The 25,991-nt window shown below is 41.2% G+C and overlaps 1 protein-coding gene across 7 annotated transcripts in view; it reads left to right on the forward strand.

Moving 5' to 3' along the window:
- Nucleotides 1–25,991, forward strand: part of ABI3BP (ABI family member 3 binding protein) — a 252,621-nt gene that overhangs the window by 49,373 nt on the left and 177,257 nt on the right. For all 7 annotated transcript variants that reach the window (XM_075542610.1, XM_075542615.1, XM_075542611.1 and 4 more), the window contains exon 2: nt 15,258–15,437. In XM_075542610.1, coding sequence (XP_075398725.1) covers nt 15,258–15,437 — 180 coding nt within the window. The remainder of the gene's footprint in view (nt 1–15,257; nt 15,438–25,991) is intronic.

Below are 25,991 nucleotides of genomic sequence, written 5' to 3' on the forward strand. Positions count from 1 at the left end.
TCAAGTTTAAGTATAAATAATAATAGAGTTAAATTTATCCACAACTGGTTAGCATTTGCCCATTGCCATTGGGTCTATTCCCACTGTACAGAGACTCTATCAGATGGGGACAACTGTTCCGTAGGGTTTCTGAGACTCTAAGTCTTTATGGGAGAAGATGCTGTCCTCTCTCTCGGATGGAGTGACTGGTAGGTTTGACCCACCAACCTTGTAGTTAGCAGCCCCAAACGCTTAACCTATTCTGCCACCAGGGCTCTCCTTGGGCGATTCTGTAGTGAACAAATATTCACATAAAAAGTTGAGGGTAAATAACCTGAAAACTCAAATCACCGGAGGTTTAGAAGACAAAGGGAGCTATCCTGCATCACAGCTCGTGTTTCTTGCATTCTGTACGAATTAGACTTACTATGTTTTTTAAAGAATTCGTATGAGAAGATAAATGATTCTTTTCTAAATCAACGACTAAAGAGATACCTCCCCATGGCTCAGAATTATCCATCTGATTCTATAACATATGAGGGGCTTCAAAAAGTTCGTGGAAAAATTAAATGAAAAGGGAATGGCATTTCCCCACACACTTTGGAAGCTCCCTTATATATGGAATCCAACTCTTAATGCAGTGTAGTTCATTTGCTACGTGTTCACAGAGGAATATTCAAAAATGTCCCAAGTAATATGACATTAGAAAGCAGTTTGGCATTTTCTGAAGAAGGCTCAATACACACTTATGTCACCCAGAAATTCTATACGGAGTCATCCAAACCCTCAAAGCTTGTATCCACTCAAAGGCTTCTATATGACATTTATAGAAATATTACTCATAATAACCCCAAGCTGACAATAATCCAAATATTCATCAGCTGGGGAATGGGTAAACAAAATGTAGAACAGGCATACAGTGAAATGCTCTTCAGCAATAAAAAGAAATAAGCTAGTGACATAGATGGATGCATTTCAAAACCATCATGGTAAGCAAAATAAGCCAGCCACACAGAATCCCATGTCCTGTGAGGTCACGTGTATTAAATTACCCGGAGATCAGAAACCTGACGAGTGACTAGAGCTACAAGAGGGAGTTGGGATTAGCTGCAAATGGGTAAAATGTCACATGATGGGGTGACGTGGACGTCCTTAAACCAGTCAGTGGTGAATTTAGTAAGTTTTATAAATCAGAATCTACATATTAACTAACAATTATTGAACTGTCCACTTACAGTGAATAAATATAGTGCATGTAAGTTATAACCAACTACAGCTGCTAAGTCCTTGGGTGGCAAAAATGGTTAATGTACTTGGCTGCTAACTGAAAAGTTAAAGGTTTGAGTAAAAGCCTAGCAAACCACTTCCAAAAATGTCAACCAAAAAAACCCCGTGGGCACAGCTTTTCTCTGACACACTCAACATTGTCATCAATCAGAACCAACTCAATGGCAACTAGTTTTTAAAAACAATGAAAAATTACATGTAGCGGCCGCACACATTGTCTCCATGTGCCTACAAAAATATTCATTGTATTTTCATATCTGAGGTGCAACTTGGGAGACCCAAGAAAAAGAAGTGTTATCTGGAAATTATTAGGGTAGAGTTTCCATAAACAAAGCCATTTTTTAATTTACTTGGATTCCCTGTATTTTAGTAGAAGAAAAAGTACTTTGCATAAATGAGGTGCTAGAGAAATCTTTGAATATTAGACTCAACTGGACTTGAGATTCTGTAATTCATTTTATAGAGAAGAAAACCTTGCCTTAGAGAAGACCGGTCTCCTAAGGCCAAGCACAGTTGGAGGCCATGTGATTGCCATAATCCTTCCTGTTTCTTCTACGATGTATCAGTAAGATGAGATGCCAAGCTATGGGGTTGACCCCAAATGGCTTCCTAGAGCCCCCATCTCATAGTCCTTTCTGCCATAGTATATGAAGTCACCTGATCAACTCCTCTTACAGACTGACCGTTTGCCTTCAGTCCATAGAAGGCTTTAAGACTGTGGAATCTCAAAATAAGGAGCTGTGCACCATCGGCACAGAGTGCTCCTTAACTAAACGCATCAAGAAGCCTGGAGAGAATGGTGGGTTTGAACCCAGCAGGCCCTCCTTGGGAGGAAAATGAGACATTCTGTTCCCACGGGGATTTACTGCCTGGGAAACTTACAGGGGGCAGTTCAACTCTGTCCCCGAGGGTCCCTATGAGTCAGAATAGTCTCAGTGGCTATTTGTACATTTTTAAAAAATTCATGATGGTGACAATTAAATAAACAATAATGGCATATAGACTCTTGCTCCAGCTCATATTTTATATCTGACCTCTGCCCTGTTATTTGCTATAGGGAAGCTGGAGGAGGTTGGCTATAGCCCCCATGCTATGTACTGCCATGCTCATGAAAAATTTACTAGGCATTATCATTAAGTGTTTATTGAAAGCAGAAGAGTTTTTAGTTTTGCTTTCCACATAGGCAAAGCTGCAATGCAGTGAATTATTTAATCTGTCTTTAATAGCAATAGTCTTTGTAACTCCCACCCAATCATTCTTTTCCTGATTGGGGGCTGGGGGTGGGGGGAGATATGGGTAGGATTATATGGCTCAGTTGTGAGAGATAATCAATGAATAATTATGATTGATTGCCATCAGATTGCTGGGTATAAAACAACCAACTCAGAACAGGAAGAGGGATTTCATTCATCACATTAATTTCATTTCATTTGAACCCCAAGTGAAGGGTCCTGAAGTACCAGAAAGAGGTGACCGACACAAATAATTAAAGGAATGGACGACTCAGAGAGGAGCATAAGAGTTACAGATCACAAAGATAAGCACCATTCCATCCAAAATCCTGCACCATAAAAAATAACAATAATCTACAAGTGGAAACAGGCAGACAGGCAAGATGAACAGATAGGAGTGTGCGCAAAGTAAACAGAATCAGACGGCATCCAGCTACCACTGCTGACCACTCCGAGGACAGTCACAATAGAGGGTCCTTGGTAGAGGGAGGAAAACATAAAACTCAAAATTGTAGAAACAAACAAACAAACCAGGTTGATAGAGGCTGACCTATCGCCACCCTTCAGGTCTGGAAGTGAATTCGTGCCTGTAGCTCAAGTTTCAGCCAAGCAGTAGGTCTAGGGCGTCAGCAGTACAGTACTCCTTAGGTGAATCCCCTGTTTGAGATCGAAGAGCAGCATTTGCTCAACGACAAAGTTCAGAAGCCAGGAAGCAGGTAGAAAGGAGGAATGGAATCCGGAAACACAGGGAGCAAGTGAAATAAGTGACATTACGTTGTGGGGAAAGCAGTCAATGACCTGAAACAAAGTGCGCATGAATTGCTGATGGAAAATTGATTTGCTCTATACACCTTTACCCAAGCCACACTAAAATCTTTAAAAATAAAGTATAGTGGTCTAACGAACAGAGCAAAGCAAAGCATTTTGTGGAGTATAAGAAATCTTAGAGGAAAGAGTATACGGTATGTGAACTGCTAATTGAGGGTTGTAGAACGGACAAACTAATTTATACTGAAAAAAAATATATCAGCAGAGTAGTTGCCTCTATGCGGATGGGACCAGACCAGATAGGGAAGCAGCAGGGAGAAACTTTCTGGTTGACTCTCATTCTTAGCATGGTGAGAGTTACACAGAAAAACTCCACAAAGGTACAGTGTAGATGTATATATGTTTCATATGACAATTTTATTTCAAATGGAAAACATAAACATTGAAGTCTAGTTAATATGCAGATTCTGTGTTAAGAAGAGAAGGGCACTGAAATCCAACCCAGTTTGAAATGCATTAAAAAATAAGATAGGTTTATGGAGAGATAAAAAGATGGAGGTATGTCATACTTGAGTTTATATTACGAATGCCTAATTTCTAAAAGTGATTGAATGGATGAAATGGAAAAACTCATGTGTCCGCCGAAGAAAGATGGGGTTTTCTACTCCCATAAAGAGTTACAGTCTCAGAAACCCACAGGGGCAGTTTGACCCTGTCCTGTCAGGTTGCTGTGAGTCTGCATTGAGTTGATAGTGGTGTGGTTGGTTTTTCAGTTTTTGGAAAAGGATAATGGATAAATATGTGATAAAAAGTAAAATATTGATCATATTAACATTAAAATATTAATCATAGACCTTTGAAAGTGATTCTATGAATCGCCCCCTACAATTCTTTCAACTTTTCCTGTGTTTTATATTTGCCACGATTAAGTGTTGAAAAATAATCCATTTTTTATTTCTAAGTCTCTAGAGATTGGTTATATATTTTTTATTTAATAAGGCATTTTATTGGGGGCTCATACAACTCTTATCACAATCCATACATACATCAATTGAGTAAAGCACCCTTATACGAGATTGGTTATATTTAAATAGACAAATGCCTAACTAATGTTTACAGGAGAAAGATGTGGGAGTTAGCTTCCACAAAAATTTACAACGTTGGAAACGATTCTATTTCCTCTCCCCTACAGGGTTGCTATGGGTTGAAATCTACTGTCCTGAAGTGAGTGGGTCTAGTTTGGTTTTAATTGATGTTCAGAAGTCAGAGTAACTTTCCAAACATTTTTACATGTGATCTTACATGTTTTCAGAAATTAAAATTCTATAAAATCGTAATTCACAGAGATGTTGAAAGGCAAAATATATATCATTTATATCTACATATATACGCATATGTAACTAAAGTATAATAAATGATCATACTTTAGTTAATAAAATATTAGTCATATATTGCATGTTAATATGTAGGTAGCTAGTTCTCATGGTTGCAAGTGTAATAGTATTGTGCCTAACATCTTTCTTTCCTCCTTACTGTGCTGCATTTCTGCATCTGTCAAAAGTCATTGGAACCATTAACTTTGCATTAGTCCAATGGATGTCCAAATCATGTTCTCAAACTTAAGTGGGCATCAGAATTACCTGAACGACTTGCTAAAATGGAATGCTGGGCTCCACACCAGAGCTCTGATTGAATGGCTATCGAATGATGGCCAAAGGATTGGCCCTTCTAATGCGTTCGCAGGTGATGCTGATGCCGTGGTTCAGACTACTCTGAGAACACCGCATGGAGCAGTTACCTCCCACTCACCTTCTGCCATCGCTCCTTACATTCAGTACAAGAGAACATGGGTTTTTGTGAAATTTAGACACAAAGTAAATAAAAAGGAGAGGGGTGAATTCTTAAATTTCTTAGCCTGTGCAATGTCTCCCCTTCCTTTTTCATTTATTAAAAACAGTAATTATGAAGTTTCTACTCTTCCTCCTAAACCATTTGCCACTGAGCTGACTTTACTTCACGGCTACCCATGTGGGTAGAGTGGAGCCATGCTCTAAAATCTTTTCCGTGGCTAATTTTCTGGAGGTAGCGTCCCAGGATTTTCTTCCAAGTTCACCTCTGGGTGAACCCGAACCTCCAGTTTTTATGGTTAACAACTCAATATGTTAAGAATTTCCACCATTTAAAGTCTTCCGAGTTCTCCTAAGGGGTAGAAAGAAAGTATGACAAAATACACTTTGACATTTAAGTATTTCCCCCTAACTTGCTACCTGTTGGCGTAGTGTTGGGCTCTTAACCACAAGGTCTGCAGTTCTAAACCACGAGCCGTGCTATGGGAGAAACAGCGGCTTTCTATTCCTTAAGAGTGGCAGTCGCAGGAAGCCACAAGGACCGTTCTACTTTGTCCTATCGGGTTGCTGTGAGTAGAGCCCGGCTCCGTGGGAAGAAGTTTTGCGTTGTTTTCCTCCCTGCGTTTGGCACAGCCTCCTGGGTCTTCCTGTCCTTTAACTCAATGAAAGAGGCCCCTTCTTTGTACATCTTTTCTTCCCATCTCTGCTGAGTCAGAGTGCAACTAGCTGGATGGACTGTGCTGTACTGAAATTATTGACTGATTCACCTGTCTCACTTCATGGAATTCAAAGTCTGTGGAAAAAGGGCATGTGAGATTTGAATTTATGTCACTAATGTCTAGTACCTACTCATGAATGGGTATGAAGGAGAAATGAAGAAAAATACCGAGTCCCCAAAGCAAACATACATTTTATTGCGTTCTGGTTGATTGACATCAACTCGCTTACTTCCTAGCAAACAGATGGTCATTGGCTGCATACTCCAGCCACCTCCCTCAAACCCAACACGCTTTAGATGAAAATAAATAAAGAAACAAACTTTGGGGGGGGGGGGAGAATGAAACCGAGGGAGTGTGTGCAAGGGACAACTGTGTATGTCTCAGGTTTCCCTTAACAATGAGAGATGTTGACTTGGAAAGTGGTTAATAAAAAAGGAAGTACTTTCCTATTAGGCTGCTGGTCCAGTTATAAAGTGGGTTAATGAAGGTATTGCTCCTTTGCTGAAACAATTCGCTCTGCCAAACGGCACGGAGCTGTGAGTGCTGGCAGGCTCCGTTTGCCTCCTTCAATCATCTGAAGTCACCAGACGATGAAGTATTGGAATCGGCAGCGTTGTCCATTCTGACCTAGGTGGAAACTGTGGTTGTTGGAGCTGAAAGAGGGCTCAGTTATACCAACAGTTGGACAAACAGCTTTAAAGTGCTCATTAGGAAAAAAATATGTATATTCACCTCCTCCCCAATGCTTCATAAAGTGGCATTCCTTTCCAAACTCAATAATAAACATCGTTTGGAGGGTTGGTAATCTTGGGCTTCTACTAAGGAAACATTACCTAGCCGACTCCCAGGGGTTCTGGCTTGCCAACTGATGTTTTGGTGTGTCAGTATGAGGGGCGCGCTCCAGGTGGGCTGGGATGACTTCTCATTTCCTGAACTCTGAAAGTCCATGTTACATGTGGGAACATGTCCTCAGCTGGCAGACTCACTGTAGGCATCTTGGAAAGGGAATGAGCTGGTCTGTTTGCCCTGGAGTGAGAATCACAGGACGTTGCCATTCGAATGTCTTGCTAACACATGATTACGTTTGAAAAAGTCTAATCCTGAGTGTGTTTAAAGACCCCTGCCCCATTCTCTGGTCCTGAAAGCTGATCATGTGGCATGTATTATTTTTCATATATATATAATGTCATTATTTAATTTAGATTTCAATATTTTATCTATGCCTTAGAAGGATATTTTTATTGTGTTTTCAGATCAGTGTGTTCTTATGTGTAGTTCAGGTCCCTGATGCATTATCATCTGGCTTTAGATAGTCAGTGAAGCAATTTCAGTTGTAAATGAGGGAGCACAGATCCTAGAGTGTTTAAGACAGAGGCCGTACTCAGCTTGTACCAAGAAACTAGCTTTCCTATCATAAGTAACCATCATAGTTGGTGACCACGGGATTAGAATACAGGGAAGACAGAACCCAAAGTTAGGGCAGCTTGAAAACTATAGGAAGGGATTTGGTGAATGACAGATTGGTTACCATTATCAAATCATCCGCAGTTATAAACAGCAATGATTTTTACATCGCCTTTGTGAACATGGCTTATATTTGTGGTACACAGCCACAAAGAGAAGATTGCTTGAATGGTGTCATTTAGAGTTGTGAAGAATACAAAGCAGTAATTAGTATGACTTTGTAACACCAGGTTCCACACGTGACATAGTTATTGATGTAGATGCTGTCCTTGTTGAGTTCAGCTCCGGGCAATTCCATGTGTCATGGAGTCGAATTGCTTCCCGGGCTTTTCTTGGCTTTCATCTTAGCAAAGAGAGTAGCAGACTTTTTCTTCTCTGGTACTTGGGGGCGATTCAAACCTCCGACCTCTAGGCTGGCAGTCGAGAGTGTACAGCATCTGTGCCATCTAAGGAACTTGGACGTACAGAGATCGAGACAAGGTTTTCATTCTCTGGGTCAGGATCACGATAGTTGTCCCGGCCGAGCTGCTTCAAGGCTGTGTGAGAAAGAATGGAAGAGACGGTTTCCCAGTGTTTGTAGACATCCTCATTAGGCTCCGAAGACTGGCTTGTTGAGCAATTGGGCGTAAAGCCACAGTTGTAACCTGTCTCCTCTTGTTGATGCAAATGAGACTTTGCTTCCACAACAGCCACTCTACCTGCTTCTGTATTATTTTAATGCCACAGGACATTACCTGCTTCTGTATTATTTTTAATGCCACAGGACTTGTATTTACTTCTTAAAATAAAAAGGAAAGGATTAATTCTAATTTTGTTTGGAAGTTCTTACTGTTTATTTTTATCTATGTAGAGTCACTTCAGAAGAGAGGGAAGAGGCCCATTCAGGAGGTGAGGACACTTTAAGTCTGGTTAAGATAGACTTTGCCTCTAGAGCTGAGAGCAAAATGGGTCCTCGGGGAGGGGTTGGAATTTTTTTTTTTTTTTTTTTTTAGGATTTCACAACACCCTTGGAAATATTTAGGGGAACCTTGGGGAGAAATTCAAGATCGTGCTTTGCCAATCTGTGATCTCTTTATCTGTATTATATCTCTGAGATGTTCATTCTTTTTGTTTGTCTGTTGCTCTAGCCTGTGCTAGTTTCTCATATAAAATATAAAATGTTCCTTATTCCATTGTTCTTGGTGACAAGTATGTCATTTTTTCTTATAAATATGAGTATTATAATGGGTGAGTTGTGTCATGTTGTATATTTTCCATCTCTACCTTAAATTGCCTGCTTAGATGTCACCATAGTTACTAACAAAAATAAATAAATAACTCATTCCAAACTATTAGGTCAGATTTTTTTTCAGGGTAAAGATAATTGAGCACAGAGTAGATGGAGATATGCCTTAAAATACTGGAGAAAATGCCTGAGTAAAGTGTGCATTGAATACTTACTCAAACATTCATTTGATCAATGTGTCCATTGGGCTGCTCCCTGACAAGTCAGCAGTTCAAACCCACCGGTTTCTCTGAAGGAGAAAGATGAGGCATTATTCTCCCATGAAGACTCACATAGTCTTGGAAACCCACAGGGCAGTTCTAACCTGTCCTACAGGGTCACCGTGAATCAGAATCTACTTCCTGATAGAGAATTTTATTCCCACTATAGATGCAAGAGTTGCTTAACCATTTTTGCTGGACATGGAAAGGGTCACTGGGGGAGTAAGTGGAAGAGCAGAGGCTTCTAGAGCAGGTAAATCAAGGAGGATAGAATCCACAATGGGTGAATAGCCTAAGCAGAGGGCAGGCCGTGTTTATATCGCAGAATGTGAGATGATTATTCAGACTCAAGTTAAATCAGTGATTCTCAACCTGTGAGTCACGACCACTTTGGGGGTTGAATGACCCTTTCACGGGAGTCACCCAATTCATAGCAGTAGCAAAGTTACAGCTATGAAGTAGCAATGAAAATAATTTTATGGTTGGGGGTCACCACAACACGAGGAACTCTATGAAAGGAAGGTTGAGAACCACTTAGTTAAATGAACCATTATAAAAGTCATAAGAAATGAGGTAGTGAGTAGCAAAATAATGCACTGATTTAAATTTCTAACTCTAAAATAAAGAACTGAAATGACTGTCTCAACATACTAAGATTGGGATGCTATTTTGAGATACGATTTACACATAGCTCTCTTTTGCAGGAATTTAAAAATGATTAGCTTGAGCACAGTATGATTGGAATTTTCGAGAACGTAGAAGAAAAGCCGTGTGACATTGACGTCTTTGTTGACATAAATTGTGTGCCAAAAAAGGGAGAAAGAGTGGAGTCCTGACAAGTCCTATGCAGAAGAAATGCGATCCCTTCCACATCGATTGGGCAGTGGATCTGTTTACGACCTTTCTTTTAATCACTTGCTGTAGCCGTCCTTTCCACTCTCCCGGGGGACGTGTAATGAAGCACAGCGGGACAGAGCACACGAGCAAAGGTCTGATGTGACGATGCTGTCCCGAATCTTGGCTCTTAGTCAGACACGAGTGCCGCTGAAGTGGTTTCACCCCACTCCTTAGTGTCTGCTCCTCGGGAGGGTGTCCGCAACAGGTTTGAGTTTCGTGAGACCTGCCAACCAGCCAAAGGAGCAGAATGTGCTTGCTTATAATATTTACTTATAATTAGGGTGGATTGATTATAGAGTTAGTTCATTTAGGCTCATTGTGGAGGAAGGAAAATTTGACGTGGATTAAGTATGTGCTTTTATCTGAAGGATAAATCATCTCATCAAACCTAGTGAGGTTGGGACAGAGTTTTCATTATGGTCTGGGGTGTGTCCTCGTTTCACTCTCTGAGGAAATGACGAAAGGAAAGCTGGGAGCCCGGGCGCTGAGAAGCTGACAGTGACTTGCAGTTCACAGAGGTGGAAGTGGCCTTGGTCTCGTCGCTGCGCCGTCAGACAGCCTGAGTAGATAAGTCGAAGGCACCCTCGTGGGCTTCACATAAGTTACTCAGTATCTCTGAGTTTCAATTTTGCAACAGGTTTAGGAAAAGCAGCCTTAGGAACAAAAAGCTTATCAAATTACATCAAATTTTTTTAAAGTATTATTCATTGGGAGTTCATATCTGTCATATCATTCCATAGTTCAATCATGTCCAGCGGAATCATACAATTGCTACCACAGTCAGTTTCCAAATATTGTTTTTCTTCCTGGACTCCTTGACATCGTCTCCCTTTTACCACAACTACTCCCCCCTAACACCCCCCTCCCCCCAAACACCTTTATTTTACTTGCTGTCCATATAAGCTCATCAATCCTGGGTTACATATGCAGAAACACAGGAAGGCATATGATACAACAAGAGGGTGAGCCCCAATGGTATGACACCTCTGAGATGAACTCTACTCTGAGCAAACGAAAAACGAAACAAAAATGCAGAAAATGTTGAAACCGAGAGGCTATCAACTGACACAGTTTTAACTGTTCAAGTCAGGTTTATCTCTCTGATCTACACTCATCTTTCCAACGCACTCTGTTTAATAACTACTTTCCTGCCATCCCTCAATTATTAAAGTGGGAGATCACCCGAGGCTGATTTCCTGGTAGATCCCACAAATGTATCTTGGGCTCCCAGTGTCATCCATAGCTTTCTGCAAACAGATTCTCATAATCTAGGGACTAATACTAAGCCTTCTTTGAATTTTAGATTATATGATTATAATCCTCCGGTGACTGATGATGGTGTGCTTCTTCCATGTGGACGTTGGTGACATCTCACGTAGATGGCGGCTTGTTCAGGGACAAGTTTTTGAGACCCAAGGTGCTATTTTATCTGATAGCTGGGCACCATCTACTTTGTTCACCACATTTTGCTCTAGCACCCATCTCTTCTGTGTCCCCTTCCTGAGGGTGAGCAGCAAGCAGGGCCATGATGTCGGAACGAATTGTTCATAAGTTGGAACTAGGATTTAGTGAGAACCCAAAACCCACTCCTGGATATATGTGTGTGTGTGTGTGTTTGTGTGTTTGTGTGTGTGTGTTTTAATCTGCCTCTGGCCCCCTTTCAAAACCACCTTGTTGATGTTGTGGTACAAAGCCATATCGCTCACCCTCCTGGGGCATAACCATCTCCTATTACTATTGTCTTTGATTAGTCCCTGGTACTGATTTTTTTAAAGCCCACATGAGAGAGGGATATCAGGCAAATGTCGGCTAGCTTCATATCACAGTACCTGAATTATTCACTGCACAGCATCAGTCCTTTCGTGGCTGGATGCTATTTACACAAACAATGGAGGTTAATTGCCAGGGAAATAATTCTTGGGGCATTACAAATTATTGCTTACATACTTGGAAGTTATAGTGCCGACTACTGAGATTTGAGACTTGTTCAAACAACCTGGTATCCAAGAAGACATTTGTTTTGTTTTGTTGGGAAGACATGATAGGAACCTTTTATGTAGCTCTGTCATAGCTTCCTGGCAGACGTTGGCTAGAATAGCATAAATCCAGTATAGTGACATTTGGGAGCCCATGTGGTACAAGCAAGTTAATTGGTATTTATACAGTATAAGTCTTTCAATAATGCATAGAATATAAATTACTAACTTTATTAATATCATATTTTCCATTTTTATTAATAAGTCATTTTTTACTTTATAGTTTCTGCTTTATTTTCCTTTTCTTTATTAATCATTTTATCGGGGCCTCTAACAGCTCTTACAACACTCTGTACATCCATTGTCTCAAGCACATGTGTACATATGTGGCCATCATCCTCTCCAAAACATTTTCTTTCTCCTTGAGCCCTTGGTACCAGCTCCTCATTATTTTCTTCCCTCCCCGACCCTTCCACCCTCATCAACCCTTGATAAATCATAAATTATTATGATTTGCATATCTTACACCATCTGCTGTCTCCCTTCAGCCACGTTTCTGTTGTTTGTCCTTTTGGGGAAAGGGGAGGGGTATATATATGTCCATCCCTGTGATTGGTTTCCCCGTTCTCCCCCCACGTCCCCCTTACCCTCATGGTATCACTACTCTCCTCATTGTTCCTGAGGGGCTTGACTGTCCTGGATTCCATGTGTTGATAGATCTTATCTGTTCCAGTGGACATTCTCTGGTCTAGCTGGGTTTATAAGGTAGAACTGGGATCATGATGGGGGGGGGGGAACATTAAAGAACTAGAGGAATGTTGTGTGTTTTGTCAGTGCTGTACTGAACCCTGGCTGACTTGCCCACTCTTTGTGACCTTTCTGTGAGGTGATGTCCAATTGTCTACAGATGGGCTTGTCTACAGATTGTGCCTCCACTCTGTCCCACCTCATTTGCATCAATATGATTGCTTGTTTTGGGTCTCTGATGCCTGATACCTGATCCCGTTGACACCTGGTGATCATACAGACTGGTGTTCTTCTTTCATGTGGACATTGTTGCTTCCCTGCTGGATGACCACTTGTTTAACTTCAAACCTTGAAGACCCTAGACACTAGGTATTCTAATAGCTGGGCACCTTGAACTTTCTTTGCCACATTTGCTATGCATCCATTTTTTTCTTCAGCAATTTTGTCGGGAAGGTGAGCATCATAAAATGTCAGGTTATTAGAACAAAGTGTTCTTGAGTTGAGGGGGACTTGAGTAGAGGCCCAATGTCTATCTGCTCCCTTGATACTTAATCTTCCCAACAGGTAAAATGTTTTTAAAATGAAATCTCTGGAGAATCAAAATAATTCAGCCTCATAATTCTTTAACTTGAACACTTGAGCCAGTTATATTTTGGAATTCAAATATTTATGTATGTTAGAAAAAGTAGAATGCCAAGACTATTTATTAAAGCACCCTTTTCCATGCGCTCTTGACCAACCACTTAAACAAACATGCTCATAGATCCATTATGAAGAGTGTAAAGAGTCTCACTGAGCAGGATTTTACAAATGCTGTAACTGGCTATCTGGTGGTTCAGATGGGGGCTGAGTGCCAAATACAAACTTATAACAAATGCGCAATCCTTTTTGGATTTTTGAATTGTGATCAAAGGATTCGAAACCAGTTACTCGGTAGACTAGTAGTACCATTTGTCCAGTCTCTGCAGAGAGCCTGGCTAGACAGCCGTTGTTATGTGCAGTTAGCAAACTGGGAACTGTGGGGCTGAGGTGCGAGAGCCCACGCTGATGAGGAAGAGGCACAACCAGGGCGCGGCTCCACAAACACGGCACGGGGTTGTTGCCGCTTCTCTCCTGGGTCAAGAACTATGGTTCCTTACTCTTGCTGTTTAAATGATTAAAACACAAAAATCCTTGTGAGATTAACAAGACCCCTGTGTATACTCTTCACAGTTTCTCTTTCTCTCTAGAAAAATCCATCCATTTCTCACTTACAAGCTTGTGACACCCAGATGTGCTGTACCCCATTCCTAAATGTCACAATTGGGCAATTGTCTGTTGGACATCTCCATTAACCCAGAAAACCCCAAATGGAATATAATGTCGATTTCTTCAAAGCCTCTTGTATTAGTCTAGGTGCTTTAGAGAAACAAGTCCACAGAAGCTCATGTATAAGACAGAGTTTTATATAAAGGGTAAGAGGGCATCAAGAAAATATCCCAACCCAGTGCTGTCCAAGCCACAAGTCCAACATTAACCCATATGTCCGACACCAATCCACAAAGTCCTCCTCCATCTCACAAAGCACACAATGACACCGACTGCAGGAGGAAAGCCGAATCAGTGAGTGTGTAAGCATCTCAGTGCTGGCAGGGGTCTCCACATGGCTGCTCCAGCACCCAGGGCTGCATCGGGTAGGTCCATGTGGCTTCTCCTCATGTGACTTCTCAGGGATGTCTTGCAGGAAGTGAGCCTTGCCAGGTAAAGCAAGGAACTGGCTAAGGCAGCTGCACCCTGGTCCGACCATCACAAAGCAAGAGACCGGAGAACTCGAAAGTCAAGGCTCACTGAGCCATTTATCCCTCCACCCTTCAATTAACCCCACATGTGTTTATCGGCCAGGTTGGCACAATCAACTCTACTTCCCCTCTCTTTTAGCATTCCTCACTCTACGACGACTGCTTCTTCCTTCCATTTTCAACTCTATCAGTCAGAGTCCTGTGAGGTGAAGTGGCAGAGGAAGGAATGTTTTTAAAGTGTAGAATTAAATCCTGAGATTTAAAATTTGAAAGTTTTTCACTGAATCTTGAAAGTATGGACAAAATTAAAATAAACAAAGAATCAACCTCCCCAAATATATATAATCAAACCCATGACCACCAAGTCAATCCTGATTCAGAGTGATCCTATAGGAGAATTGCCTCATAGGGTTTCCAAGACAACAGTTTCTACAGAAGCAGACGGCCGCATCATTCTTCCACAGGGTACCTGAAAGGCTTGAGCTGCCAATCTTTCCTCAGACAGCCAAGGTCTTAACTACTGGGACAGACTCCTCCCATGAAAGGACGGGTCAAACAAATTGTGACTAGCCTTAAGCTCCCAAATATTGGTTCCAAGATTTGACTTTGCAGTCTAGGCTGCTTTAAAGGCTACTAAGCACATTTCTGTTGATCTCAAAATTATCTGTATTTTGACCATCTTGGAATATGTTGTATTTATAGTAGGTATATAGATGATACACTTACTAGCAACCATGCCTCTAACATTTGCTCCCTACTTGCCCTGGGATCCTAAAAAGGTGAGAAAACATCAGTGAAAAGGTAAACCCGTTGCCACCCATTTGACTCTGACTCATGAATGCAGAGGAGAGAACTATTCTCCAAGGGTGTTCAAGGCTATGGCCCTTCAGAAACAGATCGCCAGGGCTTGCTTCGTAGTCACCTCTGGATGGGATCCAGTTTGAACGGTGAACTTGTTGTTCATGTTCACACCCTTAATTGTGCCATCCAGAGACTCCTTTGCTCCAAATTTGTCCTGGGATACTAAAGAGGTAAAATAACCAGGCCACTACCCCCATTTGTTCTTTTCCATCTTCAGGAAAAAGGCCAAGTCTGAAAGTCCACGTCAATACCACAAGTGATTCCATCTTCTTGAAGTTTTTGCGTCCAAATCCAAATGTAAAGCTTGAAGGTTTTCTCTTGGGATATGGAAGCAATGTCTCGCCGAACCAGTACTTTCCTCTCCCAGCAGACGGGAAACACACGGAGGCTGTGGTTGGTAAGTTGTTTCTGCTTCAAGCTTGGGGGGAGTGGAGGTAGTACGTGCCAGTCTTCAGGGAGAGAAACTTTCTTCTGCATCCCCTTTCAAACAGAATGTCAGAATCCACAGGTCGTCTTCCCACTCACTGTAGCCCCTAGCAAAGTCCTCCATGTTAGTGAAATATTCCGTGCGTGCAGCGTCTCCATCTTCATTACACTATACATATCTGACCATGTAGCTTAAAAACACACAGGAGAAATTAGCTACAATGCAAGGGTGTACATTTCTGTACCAAAATTGTTTATACTCGATGTTTTTTCCCCTTGATATCGCTTTATTTTCTTCTTGTAGAAGATAACTGTAGCTTTCCGACTATCTCTTCATGTGATGTTAATTTTAAAACAAAAATACATGTATTCCATTTCTTTTAAATTCAGAGCCTTTCAGATTTTAAAGCTGAAGTGTTTGTATAAGTTATAAATTTTCATATTTTATTAAAATGTTGCCTAATTTCATTGAAATATAATTTAAGAATATAAATAACACACTCAAGCCTTGAAAAAAAAATCCTTTTCAAAAGCATTTTTCAACCTTTTTCAGGACCTAGTACAGTGTGCCTTACATTTTCTGCCGCTGGGATTTAGTGGGAAGGTTTTATCCCGCTTTTAACACATGCTTCCCTCTGGTGGGGGGTTGCATAATGCATGTCATCCCATCAACCCCAACCTCAGAGATGCCTTGAAACTTACCTGCCTCACTAATAGTACCCAAAGAGTCCTGGCGCTGCCCTCTGGTAAGCACTGGATTGCTAACCACAAGGTCGGTGGTTCAAACTGACCAGTCTTAGAAAACCTAGGGAGAGTTGCTATGAGCTGGCAACAGTAGTGAGAAATTGTATCAAAATACTTCAACCATTTTTTAATAATTCATTTAAAATGTCTTCCATTACTGAAAGCATGGTGTCTAACAAAATAGTTAAAGCAGAAAAGGATCCAGTCTTCAAAGCGTTGGCTTATTCTGTCTTTAAAGACCCCTTTTGAATTGTGAATGCTTGTAAGGTCTTGGCTCATTAGTCTAGATGTGACTTACATTGTGTTCTACCTCGAGGATCATTGCTGAAGAGTGTTTCCAGGAGCTTCAGAAGTTTAACCAATCCTGTAACTTGAACTACTTTATAGCCTCTCTGGCATCTATGCACATATGTGGGGAATGTTGGAGATGACTCTGCTTTTTCCTGCCTCCCCTCCTGCCTCAGTACAGAGGGCTCTGTTGTATTTCACAAATCAGGCAAATGTGTAACCATGTTAATTAAATGTCTAGACTAGATTTTACGTCATATCATGGCTTTGAAGCAAACCTATTACTGTTTGTTACTCAAGACAGTGTTAGAGAATTAGGTACCTTTGACAAATGTAACGTTAACCTTGACCATAGAAAAACACAAGTTTCAAAATTTGCAGATGTTCCTGGCTGTATTTACTAGAAGCTGTACGCCTACCCCACACAAATAGAAACAGATCTATGCCCCCCCTTTTTTTTACCAAGCATTAGAAGTAGCATTTATTTCTGATAGTTTTTCAGTTATGTAGATTGATTTTTTTGGTCAATTGAAAACTTCCATTCTATATGAAGTAAAAGGTATCTGATTTTAAAGAAACTGAAGCCAAATTGCTAATGAAAAAAGATATGCTTTGTAAATCATAGGTTTGTGAATTAATTTGGGACTCACACTTAATTCTAGGCCAAATCTAAGAACAATGTGTTCTTATAACATGACCCTACTCGATAATTACCTTCCTGAAAAGATCACTGAAAATCTGGGTGCTGTAGCAAAATGTGGTAAAGAAACCAGATGGTGCTCAGATACCAGAAAGAATAGTGTCTGGGGACTTAAAGCCTTGTCTTCAAACAAGCAGCCATTTACCTGAGCTGTCAACTAAATCCACCTGGAAGAAACACACAAGCCTGTGTGATCCAAGGATTATAAATAATAAACTCTAAATCCAAAGGAGGAAACAGCATCCGAGCTCGAAGTCTCCATATCTAGTTTGCAGAAGTCGAAGGGTGAAGTGGAAGTCCCAAATCCATTAGCAGGGTTCCCACATGGACCGGAGAGCAGAGTAAGTGAATACACACAAATGGTACTGTGTATTTTCTAGATTTTAAGGTTGCTTGGCTTTTATAAGTAGTTCAGCCTTATCCCTACATTATAAAATTCCCCATCAATATTTTGCCTGGGACCCAAATCCATTTTCAGGTTTGTCTCCAGTGAATCCTCCCCGGACATAGACCAGGGATTGACTAGCCTTGCTCCAGACAGGAGTCTTAGAGAGTGAATTAGCACAGATGTGGTTAGGTTTAAGTGTAATACCTTATCATTTGTTCTCCCTTTTGATTTATCTGAAATTTGTTTTAGTTTTTAGAATTTTCTGCTTTCTTTTTATTTGAGGTTTTTCTCTGTTTTGTTACTGATTTTTCCCTTTTTCTCTGCTTTTCTATATATGAAATCCCGGATAGGTAAATCTGTAGAGCCAGGCACTGGATTCTTATTTGCTTAGTATTATGGCATGGGAGGTCGGGGTGGGGAGTCTAAGAATGAAGACTGTCAGTTGAAGAATATTCTAAAATTGATTGTGGTGATGATTGTACAACCTCTTTTAATAATGATAAAGCCACTGAGTTGTACAGTATGTAAATTATATGTGAATAAAATATGAAGAAACTAGAGCAAAAACCTCAGCGAGAAGGTAATGAGGGACACAGTGGATGTTTGCACCCCTGAACATTATAACCTGCCCTTTCCCTTTAGATGAGTTGGATGGAAGAAATCGTACTTTACAGATGATTGGAACATTTCTTCATTTTCAAATTTGGTTTTTATTGTGTTTGCCTAAATTTAATAAATTATCAGTGAAAGGTTGATACAATATAAATATTTAGCTTAATGATGATCATTGTCTTGATTCCTTATGTCATACCCAAAGCAAACCCACTGCTATTAAGCTGATTCCATCATTTCCACCCTATACAGGGTTTGGGGGGCTTCACTAATCTTTATAGGAGCAGATAGCCTCATCTTTCTCCCCTGGAAAGGCTGGTGGGTTTGAAATACTGACTTTGTGGTTCATAGTCCAACTCTTGCCTGAGCACCACAAATAGTGATTTTCTAATCCTAGTCTTCCTTCTATATATGTTAACTGAGATTCTTCAAAAGAGAATGTTCTCAACTTTTTGCTCTTCTATACAGTGTTTTTAAGAAAGGTAGAATACATTCTCATCTTTTGAAGTTGGTACTTGCTAACCTTCAATGGTGACCAATGAGATTGTTTACTGGTTTTAATATAAGAGAGAATATATTGAGTTTTTATATTTGTGGTTTTATTCATTCAAATGATTCATCTTGTTATATTTTACTAATTTTATCACGGATCATTATTGGGTTTTAATTAATATATTACTTATCCATCTCTTCTGATTCTTCTTATTTTCTGCCTGGATCACTGTGACCCTCTTGCAGTCAGGATTTGTGTCTTTTCCTTGGATTCATGTTAGGTACTTCGTGCTGGCAACAAATATTTCTGGCATTAAACTGAATAAATGCAAGTGTGTGTAGAAGATTTACTTTGAAGTCTAGAGCTTGTCTAATCTAGACTTTTATCATCAAACAAGTAAATCTCTAAGTCATTGGGTTAAATATAGAAAATTAATTTTATGCTTTAAATACTCTAAAAGACAGGGATCCTAAAGCTTCTCCTAGAAAGCTGTTCCAAGCAGCATTTTGGAAACTCTTGCCTCGATGTTATTTTGATCAGTCTCCCTTCTCTCCTAATATTCGAGCGGGAAAGGAGCCCCAGTTGCCTAGTGGTTACATGTCCAGCTGCTAACCTGAAAATCAGCAGAGCAGAACACCCAGCTGCTCCTCGGGAGAAAGATGAGGCTTTCCACTCCTGTAGGAGTTACTGTCTGGGGACCCACAGGGGCAGTTCTAGCCAGTCCGATAGGGCCGCTGGGAGTCAGAGTCCTCTGGATCACAGTGAGGGTTTTGTTGTGTTTGGTTTGGTTGGATTCTGGTAGGAAAGAAAAAAAACACGTTGATTTTACATATTTCTTCTTTGCATTATATTTTGCTCACTTATATTGATTGTATAAAGCCTTCCAAATGATTGTGCTTGCATTAGTTCTTAATTGATTACACAGCTATATGTTAATTTTTATTACCAGTGTAACAGATTACCATAAGCTTGGTAACTTTAAACATAAAAAATTTATTATCTTAACCAACCAGGTCTGTTGGTCAGAAACCCAACATGCAGTCTTCTTAGGCTAAAATCCTGGTGTGTGTCCAGCTGCATTCCCTTCAGGAGGCTGTGCAATCTCTTTCCTGCCTTTTCCAGCTTCCAGAGGAGGGAGACACAGCAGGCTATCTGCAGCTCTAAAGTCCTACAGCCTCAGAAATCCTATGAAGGGTCATTTTGAGTTATAATCAACTCGATGGCAGTGGGTTTAGTGGGTTTTAGAGGCTAAAAATGGAGGGAAAATGAGATCAATGATTTCCTTCTAGTTGAATCAAAAAAATTAATTTCCATAGAAGTAGCAGTCAAGAAATAAAATTAGGTAAATCTGTGGGTCTAAAAAAGCGAAGAGGTGACTTCATTGAATGAGGTATTCCATATGCGTGATCCAAACCATGGTGTGAATCACCTTATATTCATACAAGAGGGGATAGTGATAAAAGGAAGACAACGACTTGAGGCATTTGAACTGTGGCCCTGGTGAATTGTGGCCCTGGTGAACTGTGGCCCTGGTGAACTGTGGCCCTGGTGAACTGTGGCCCTGGTGAACTGTGGCCCTGGTGAACTGTGGCCCTGGTGAACTGTGGCCCTGGTGAACTGTGGCCCTGGTGAACTGTGGCCCTGGTGAACTGTGGCCCTGGTGAACTGTGGCCCTGGTGAAGAATATATGTGGATAGTCAGAAGAATGAACACATCAGTCTTAGAAGGAATACAATCGACATATTCCTTGGACTCAAGGATGGCGATGTTTCAACTCACTCACCGTGGACATGTCATCAGAAAGGAAGAGTCGCTCGATTGTTGGAGCAGAGCATCAGCTCAAATGACGGAACCCTCAACGAGACAGACTAACGTCACCACAGTAGTGGTGTGCTTACATGTGCTCACAGGTAGCGAAGGGTACGGGGCTCTGTCTAATGCATAAGGTGGCTGGCAGCCACAAAACAGAGGGACCATCAGGGGTCCTTGGCTTTTGTTGGCCTTCCTGTGTCATGGCAGTAAGTTCTGTTTTTCACAGATGTGTGGAGGATAAGTTAATGAGTTCATGATCATAAAGTGATATTTAAACTGTTTGAGTGAAAGGTACTGCAAAATTTAAAAAACAAAGACGTTTCATTTTCTTATTGTAAAAAAAACCTCAATTTCTTCATCTTCAAAGTAAGAGATGTTGGACTGAAGGAAGATGCAAACATCTGAAATTAGAAACTAATTTGGAGAGAACGCAACCAACCCTACAGAAAGACAAATTGTCAAGGGATATTAGGAAGAGCTGTATGCCAACAAATCCCACAACATAGGGAATTAGACCCATTCCTTCCGATGCAGAAACTCCCTGCACTGGTTCAAAGGGTAGGAAAGACATCTCCCAACAGACAAAAGTGCTGAACCAGATGATGTCACTGAAGTCATTCTACCCAAAATTTATAAGCAGTATTTTAAACTTTAAAAAAAGGTGGAAATACTTCCTAACTCATTCTATGAGGTGATTATTACTCTGATATCAAAGTCAGACCACGGCACCACAAGGAAAGAAAACTGCAGGCCTGCATCCTTCATCAATCTAGACATACACATAGTCAGCAAAAATGATCAGAGAACCAGATCCAGAAATACACAGAAGGGATTGAATATCATGATCACATGAGATTTATGTAATGAATGTAATACACACATGAGCAGAACACGGGAAAGAAGCACCACATACCATTAGATGGAGAAAAGGCATTTGACAAAATACATCATTCCACGAGAAAATGGGACAAGGAGAGAGATTCCTCATGGTCATGAAAACTCGCTGCCATTGAGCCCATTTTGGCTCAGAGCGATCTTATAGGACAGGGCAGAACTGCCCTGTGGGTTTCGGAAACTTATGGTTATTGCAGTGGAATGCCTCACCTTCCCCACACCGAGTGGCTGCTTATTTCAAACTACTGACCTGTGCTTAGCAGCCCAACGCATAGCTGTTTGCCACCAAGACCAGTAATCAAAAACAGACGAGATTGGAAAAGTGTGCTTGATCTAGTTGCATTATGGATTGTTATAATATCTGTAAGAGCTCCCAATAAAATGATTAATTGAAAACAAAACCACCTAACATTAGACTCACCATAGAAAGTCTAAGAGCTTTCTCATTCAGATCAGGAACACAAGGATGTCAGTCTGCCTTGTGCTAGTTTACATTGTGCTGAAAGTCCTGCATGGAGGGGGGAAACAACTCACCACCATCCAGCCAACGCCAACTCACCGTGACCCGATGGGACAGAGAGAACTGCCCGGGACTGGATGCGTTCACAGGAGAGAAAGCCTCACCTTCTTCCCACGGAGCCGCTGGTGGATTGGAACCAGTGAGTGTACAGTTACAGCTCCATGTGTGACCCATTACGCCACTAGATGTAGATATCAGGCGCCAACATGCTAATATGCTGATTAATGATTATTATATACATATATGGAGATATGTCCATGAAATCTTGATACACACGTGCAACAAATATATTTGACAGGCATTTTCAAAAGTCACTCATCTTACACAACAAAGTACAAAAAGTCTCCCTTTGCAATATTAAAAATGAACAATGTGCAATTTCAGCAGTTAGCTGCAGCAGTCGGCAGAGTAGCCGTTCCCCAGGTGGCTCTTACTAACTCAACAGCCACGAGAAGTCCCCAGGGGCATGGGGAAGGATGCTGGGCCTGCTGCAAGGCTCCACCCGGCAGCCTCCTCCTTTCATCCCTATTATGAGCAGTCTCACTTTGGGTTGAAGCCTCCAGTTTTTGCTTACTGTATTTATGTGCAGCTGCTGATAGTTTTGCAAATGCCGTGAAGCGAAAATGAAAATGCCCTTGACTTCTGAGTCTTTCACAGACTTGTATTTATGATGTTTGTTTGACATCTAAAAGTACTTGGACCGTACCACCTGGGATTGGTTCTACTGGCTATGTAGTGGACACTGAGGAGGAATTTTAGTGTTCTTAAGTGAAGGAAAGCTGCAAATTAAAGATATAAGTGAAAATATTTTTTGCCCCACTACAACAAATCCTGACTCATGAATTTGCCTCCCGAACAGGTGTTAGGACCCCAAAGACTTAGAAGTTGCAGTGTTGAATCCTCGTGTCCTCACAGCTGCTAGCCCCGATTCTCACCTCCCTAAGAGCACCTTTTCCTCAGTCAATGCCCCTCCAGGATGCTGTCCAGCTGCTCCCTTACCATAACCCCTCACAGGGAGTCTGTTCTAGATACTAAGAGCCAGTGGTAGGGTTCAAATAATTTAACAGCCAGTTCTTTGCCCTAATGATCATTTTAAGTATAAAAGCACTTAAAGGTAGTTTACTCTTTAATATGGTTAATAAGAGCCATAAGAAGTACATACAACTAGATTACGTTATAAGAAAGAGTAAAAGGTCAATGAAAAATTATTAAATGCTACCCGGCAAAACCAATAACCTGCTATTCAAGATATTTCCTCATTGCTTTCTGATTGGTGCCCCCACTTGCAGCATTCTTCATTGTAATCTGAGCATCACGGCTGTGTGATTTGCCCTCTCTTCCCTGTAGGAGTAGGAGCTCATTCCTTTTGAGGGAGACCAATTAGAGCATGGTTCTCAACCTTCCTAATGCTGCGACCCTTTCATGCAGTTCCGCGTGTGGTGGTGACTCCATAGGTAGGCATATGTGCATGTGGGAGGACCTGCCTTGAGAGGGACAGAGGAGTGGTGTCTCAGTTCCTAAGACCATCAGAAATACAGTCTTAGGTTACCCCTGTGAAAGGGTTGTTTAACCCCCAAAGAGATTGTGACCCCCAGGTTGAGAACCACTGAATTAGACAATACTCATGGTGTTTGATATATGTGGTAGTCTGGGTTGACTAGGGAAACAAATTCATAGACACTCATATGTGTATAAGAAAGAGCTTTATATAAAAGAGCAATTGAATATTGAGAAAACATCTTAGCCCGATCCAGATCAAGTCCATAAGTCTGATATTAGCCCATATGTCTGATAGTCTATAAATTCCTTTTCAGACTCACACAAACATGCAATAACACCTAATCCAGGAAAATCACAGGTCAGTGGGTGAAAAGTCATGTGGATCCAGTGGTGGTGCAAGCATCTCAGTGCTGGTGTGGGTCGCCATGTGGCTCTTCCAGCTCCAGGGCTCTAGCTCCTTCAGTATTGTTCCATGTGGCTTGTCAGCAGGAATGCCAAGCACAGAGTCTGTGTGTCCTGCCTCCAGGGAGGAAGACAGGAGTTCCCAGAATCCTCAGGAAAGGGAATACCTACACAGAGGCCTCATTGGCTATGACCTGATTGACAGACTAGACTCCACCTCTTTGCAAGTTGACAGATTATGTAATTGCCAAGATATATTAGAAACAGGTGATTTCTCTGAATATATTGTATTCATCTTTGAAAAACCTCTTTCTGCTTCTGCTGAATTTACAGCAGTTATCACCATATTTTCCCACTCATTGGACACTTTCGGAAATTGCTTAATTCACTCCTAATGTCTTGTGGGAATATGGTGTGTAACACAGAGCTGAAGTGATTGAAAGTATGTCACCCTCTGGTTGTTTGGCACCTTTTCACCTTAAGCTATATGTTTGTTCACTGAAGTAACAAACATAAAAGAATAAAAACATAGTATTTCACCAAAAGTATAATGAGTGTCATCTGGGTAGACTAGAGAAACACACCCAGGACACTCATCTGTGTATAAGAAAGGTCTCTATATAAAAAGTAATTGCATATTAAGAAAACATCCCAGCACAGTTCAGATCAAGTCCCTAAGCCTGATATTAGCCCATATGTATACCAGTCTGTAAATTCCTCTTCAGGCTCATGCAAGACATACAATGACACAGAATTCAGGAAGATCTCAGGCCAATGGGTGGAAAGTCTTGTGGATCCAGTGGAAGTGGAAACATCTCAGTGCTGACAGGAGTCTCTACATGGCTCTTCCAGCTCCCGGGCTCTGGCTATTATCAGTGTGACTCCATGTGGCTTGCCAACAGGAATGTTGAACAGAGAGTGTATGTCCCACCTCCAGGGAGGAAGACAGGAGTTCCCAGAATCCTCAGGAGAAGCCATGCCTACACAGAGACCTCATTGGCTATGATCTGATTGACAGGCTAGACTCCACACTTTCGCAAGTTGACAGGAGATTATGTAACTGCCACAATGAGTTTTATGAACGAATAAATATTAAAAGTATAGTTCTGTTTCATTTTATACCCATCGACAGAATGAACATTAGTCCAGGTGCTTAGAATGAGCTATTATAGGGATGAACATAACAAAGAATGAGGAATGAAAAGTTCTAGTTTCCACACTGGGCGGTTACTCAGCCTTAGAAAAAACCCACCTGAGAGAGAACCCTGATCACAAGTGACATTTTAACAACCCGTTCACCAAACTCAACAAAGAACTAGGCATCGGTTCTGCCAAACGGGTGAACTGGCCAGATCCCACCACTGCTAATGGCTTTGATAGACGACCTGACCTGGAAAAGAGACCTGGATTAAAATTCTGACATCCGTGGTGCAGGATGTGGACATGCATTGAGTCAGACATGCCCGGGGTCAAATTCAACCTCAATATTCATAATGGAGCAGTTGATTTAACTTCTCTGAGTTTCAGTTTTCTGAGATATAAAATAAAGACTAATATCTATTTCTCAGAGTACAGTGAATGTGAATACATTATGCAAGGCAGCTAATACACACTCTAACACAGACTAGTATGTTTTAAAGTTTTCTTAGCTGCTGGAAAGCAATCTGTGTGTCCTTGGATAGTTACCGAACCTTTCTCAACTTGGTTTGTCTCAATTGTTAGTTATGATTGGGCTAAACACCACTAACGAGTTAGTGCTTAGACTGAAAACCCTCGGTGTACATTGCAGTACTGTGGGGCTGTTTTGTTGTTTGGGTTGGGAGCTCTTTTGTGAGGAGGGGGAATGGGTGTTAGTAAAACTATAAAACATATTGTTGCTGATAAAAATGACCCTATTTATCTGTCTATTGCACCCAAGTATAATTTCTTGGGAGGGACAAGAGTGCAAACATGACAGATGAGCAAACCAACAGAGCAATCATCACTTAAGATTGGGAAGAAGGAATCTTGGGGCAGGCAACCCTGGTCTCCCAGCCTTGGTCATCCTCATACCAGCAGGGAAGATTCCTGGGGTGAGCCTGCCTGTTAAGTGCACTCAACAAGCTATGGCTCTCAGAATTTCACCATTGTGGCCACACAAAGGGCATGTGGTCATTTCCTAAAAGACAGAGT

The sequence above is a fragment of the Tenrec ecaudatus genome, chromosome 2 (assembly GCF_050624435.1).
Source record: "Tenrec ecaudatus isolate mTenEca1 chromosome 2, mTenEca1.hap1, whole genome shotgun sequence".
NCBI classification, from domain to species: Eukaryota; Metazoa; Chordata; class Mammalia; order Afrosoricida; family Tenrecidae; genus Tenrec; species Tenrec ecaudatus.